The sequence below is a fragment of the Triticum dicoccoides genome, chromosome 3B, assembly GCF_002162155.2.
Source record: "Triticum dicoccoides isolate Atlit2015 ecotype Zavitan chromosome 3B, WEW_v2.0, whole genome shotgun sequence".
Lineage (NCBI taxonomy): Eukaryota > Viridiplantae > Streptophyta > Magnoliopsida > Poales > Poaceae > Triticum > Triticum dicoccoides.
This window is the reverse complement of record NC_041385.1, coordinates 586999344-587003347: the sequence shown is the minus strand read 5'-3', so window position 1 is coordinate 587003347 and position 4004 is coordinate 586999344. Positions and strand designations below refer to the sequence as shown.

Genomic DNA, 4004 nt, shown 5'->3' with positions numbered 1-4004 from the left:
TACGGACGGGGCTAATGTGGGCCGCAGGGGGTGGGGTCGGGAAGGGGGAGCGGAGGCCGAGGGGTGGTTCGGAGGGAGGTCAGTGTGGGGCTTGGGATGGGGGTTTCAGACGGGGCTAATATGGGCCACTAGGAGGGGCGGGAAGGGGGAGCGGAGGCCGAGGGGTGAGTCAGATGGAGGCCAGTGTGGGGCCGGCGATGGAGGATTCAGAAGAAGCTAATGCGGGGTGCAGAGGAGGGGCCCGGGAGCCCGGGGGAGCGAGGGAGAGTAGGAAGGGCCGGGGAGCTAACAAAGGTGCATATGAAAAATTTCTTGCATTTGGGCTAGTCGCTAAGAGTACTATGCAAAGTGTCGTACTAATTGGGCTACAATTTAAGGAAGACGCAATATTCACATCAATCATGCATGCAATGTCAAATATAGCATGTCACAAATATTTCCTACAATGGCTTTTATTTAGCGTGTTGCTTTGAGCGGAAAAGTGCCACCTATTTGGGCTATGCTGTAAAACCAAGCGTGCTTGATAATTTTATATTGGATCATACTATATATTTACTTATACAAATTTATCGTGAAAAAAATACTTGTACAAACACAGCCGGCATGTGTCATATATATTGACATGCTTAAATGTGGACCGACAAGCCGCGGTGTTTTCTAGGGTTAGTTGCACAATTTGAAGATTTGCGGTATTGTATACACTTGTTCTATCACAATGATCGTTATTATTTTCAATACACGTAATCATCTTTGTATTTCATCACTTTGTCAATGGTAAAAAAAACAGTACCAGCATTTACATATTATGGATCAATTGCAATAGTTCAGCCACACTGTTTACATGAAATGTTGATACAACATAGTATTAAGAGCAAGCTTAAATCAAACCAATGGTACATAATTTGGACAGTAAAAACAAAGCCGTGATTATTCAAACAAGCGAGTAGAGCATGGTCCCGATGATGAGCGCGGCCGTGCCGGCAACACCTGCCGCCTTGCCGGCCGCGGCGTTCTGCTGGTCGGGGTTCCCCGTGGGCGAGATGTTGATGCCGAAGGGAGGGGGCGGGGACGGCGGCGAGAACTGGCCGCCATTGTCGGCAGCCGGCGATGGAGCCAGCGCCCCCGCGTGCGTGGAGGTGCCGTTGGTGGCGGCGCGGGGGCCCATGACGACGACGACCAGCTTCTCGCCGCGGTTGCAGTTGTCCTTGTTGCCGCTGATGAAGTAGAAGGGACCGGAGACGGTGAAGGTGAAGACGGTGTTGCCGTCGGAGAAGGTGTCCACCGGCGAACCGGTGTCGCAGGCGTCGTACGCCTTCTTGTCGACGATGAGCACCGAGTCGCTGCCGGGCTGGTACGTGAACGCTGCATGCATGCACAGACGCGGTAAAAATTCGATTAGCTTTACTACTGCACAGTGAAAATGGAGAGTAATTAATTAATGCCATGTTGTTACGGCTTCATTAGTTAGTGCTAATCAAGTGGCAGCGGTGGTAATATTGACAAGGTCGGGTGTCTAGTTTGGTCATTTGCCGGCATGCCTGATGCGGACAAACGAGGCTGCGGCCGGAGAGGCGCCTTCGCCGGTCTACCTTGCCAGTGCGTTCGAGATAGGGAGACCGTCGTCACATCTATCTTGAAGCCATAGCGATAGCCGTTACAGCTTGAACAAAAGAAAAGATACAAAAACTAGAAGTAACGCGGGCGGCGCCGAAAGCAAACGCGTTTGTGCAGATTAATGATTAATGCAGATATATCTTGCCGGGGAGTTGCATCCGACGCCGAAATATATCGATTAATGCAGAGCATTTGTGCACATATATCGCGGCAAGCTCACCAAATATACGCATATATCGCGTGTGGATGCGGGCGATGCAACTCCATATATCCACAATTTGGCTCCTCGCGGACGGATACACATGCATTAGTGCAGTGTGCTGTCGATCGGTGCTATGGGTAATGCGCGGTATCCGGGCGAGGGGCGGAGCCCCCGTCCACGGATATGCACGCATTAGTCGATGAGATTAGATTAGGGATGGTAATAGTGGGTGTAACTTGCCTATTGCGTCGCCGACGCGGAAGCGGGTGTGCTCGGCCCACGTGTTGTAGGAGGCGGCGTTGCCGTTGCCCGGCACGCGCCACTCGCCCGTTCCCCCAGCCTTGAACACGAACGCGGACGCGGCGGGCATGCACACGGACATGGCCAGCGCCAGGCACGCCAAAACCTGCTGCACCCGTGCCATCGCGCCGCGGGAAACTCGAATTTTTGTTGGTGTGGGTTTGCTGCTGATTGACGAACGATCAATGCTGTTCTTGTTTGGGCTCGATCGATCGAGATGGTTATATATAATGCGTGCGTGCAGAGTGCGATTGTGATCGAGCGAATGTTCTTTTCGTGCGCCTTAGATTGGCGCAGGCAGGCTGTTCTTTTCGTGAAAGTTAGGGGACGTGACCGCCGGGGAGAGGCATATTTCCGCTGGACGTCCATCATGTGAATGAACTTGAGCTCGCTTTTCGGTTCCCACCTTCTTTTTCTGTTGCCATGAGAGCTTTTGGAAGCTATGCTTGATGCTTCCCTTCCTACGTGCTGTGCAATATTCCTGCCTTGGGAGGTAGTTCACGGCTTCTCTTTCTTTTCTTTCCGACGCAACAAGTTCACGACCCCTTTTTCAGAAAGAAGAGAGGATTCACGCCTTTTTTCAGGAGAGGTCTGTGTAGTGTGCCTCGACCGACTAGCTTAGTTTTCTTTTTAGAACCGTCAGTATCGATCTGACCTTCGATCTACGCCGGCCTTGGAGCCAACAAAAGGTTCGTTACTACCACTTTTTTTTATTTATAAGGCTTGCGCGTATTTTTAGGTTGACGAATAGACCAACATAATATAAGTTATATATCACAAAAACTATATATTAGAACTTCAAATCATCTACTTTCTAATGGTATAACTTCTAGACTATACAACTCATCTTATGTAGGTCAATTATAGATCTAGTGATAGGCGCAAGTCTTAGAGCATCTCTAGCAGACCCTGTATAATGCCTACCCACAAAATGCATATACAGTTCGCGAAAAACGGCTTTGCGGGCCAGCGCGGCCGGCAGTCGAGCAGACCCCGCAAAGCGGACCTGTAAAAAAGGATATTTGTTTGCTCGGCCACCGCCCGTGCCGGCCCGTAAATCAGTAATTTGCATTTCAATTTTGTGTTATATTTTTATTTTCTTCAAGGGCATTGGATACATAATAATTCATCAAATCTTTGCGAGAATAGTAAGGTCAAAGAAAACAAGAACCACAAATAGGCAGTTTAGAAGATATCCAACTTCCATAGCTGCTCCCACTAGTTGGACCAACATCTTCTCCATGCCTTCATTGTTGATCTGCGGATTATTGATCTTGCATTCTTCATTCTACTTCTTTGATTCTAAAGAAGTAAACGTTGCTTCCCCTCTAGTTTCTTTTCTAATTGCACATGCAACCGCATCATTAGCCTCAATTCTACCAACAGGTGCACAAACATCTATTAAGTTTCTTCCTATCAATAAATCGATGTATTCTTCTTTCCAATACCAAAATGAGCATTCACCTTCCTACACACATGACCATCTAAATAAGCCATCAAAATTGAACCGGATAGGTTGACAAAGCCGAATGAAAACAAGAACATACTCCGTCGTTTTCGCATTTGAAGAATACCAATCTGGGGTGTTGCAGCGTGCTAGATGTTAGACGCAGCATTGTCTGCGTGCAGTCGTGGCACTGTATGAGCAGCATTGGTGAGCCGCGAGCCGCTGCGCGAGCGCCGAGCTCGGGAGACGGCCGGCCGAGTCCTTGACAGCAAACCGACGACGGCGGCTAGAGGTCGAACCGGTACCTGCATGCGGCACTGGGGCTTTGCTAGGGCTGTGCGGGGTGCTCCCTGACCAATCCATGGCTTGGTGCAGCCACCGATGGCCAGAAATGCCAAATCCGGCGGCCACAACAAACAACCGCCGATATGCAACTTTTTG

General features: G+C 49.7%; 1 protein-coding gene across 1 annotated transcript; it reads right to left on the bottom strand.

The window, feature by feature from the left end:
• Nucleotides 1-787: 787 nt before the first annotated feature.
• LOC119281605 (early nodulin-like protein 1) lies at nucleotides 788-2297 on the bottom strand. Its single transcript, XM_037562092.1, has 2 exons — nucleotides 2057-2297; nucleotides 788-1362 (listed from the first exon to the last, which is right to left on the bottom strand). The coding sequence occupies exons 1-2, from the start codon at nucleotides 2238-2240 to the stop codon at nucleotides 932-934; spliced, it is 615 nt and encodes a 204-aa protein (XP_037417989.1). The 5' UTR covers nucleotides 2241-2297; the 3' UTR covers nucleotides 788-931.
• Nucleotides 2298-4004: the final 1707 nt, after the last annotated feature.

Bases quoted from the DNA above. Each gene is read 5' to 3' on its own strand.
- LOC119281605 (XM_037562092.1), bottom strand. From the start codon at position 2,240: ATGGCACGGGTGCAGCAGGTTTTGGCGTGCCTGGCGCTGGCCATGTCC. The intron at 1,363-2,056 runs GCAAGTTACACC...GCATGCATGCAG, and splicing joins CCGCGTCGGCGACGCAATAG to CGTTCACGTACCAGCCCGGC.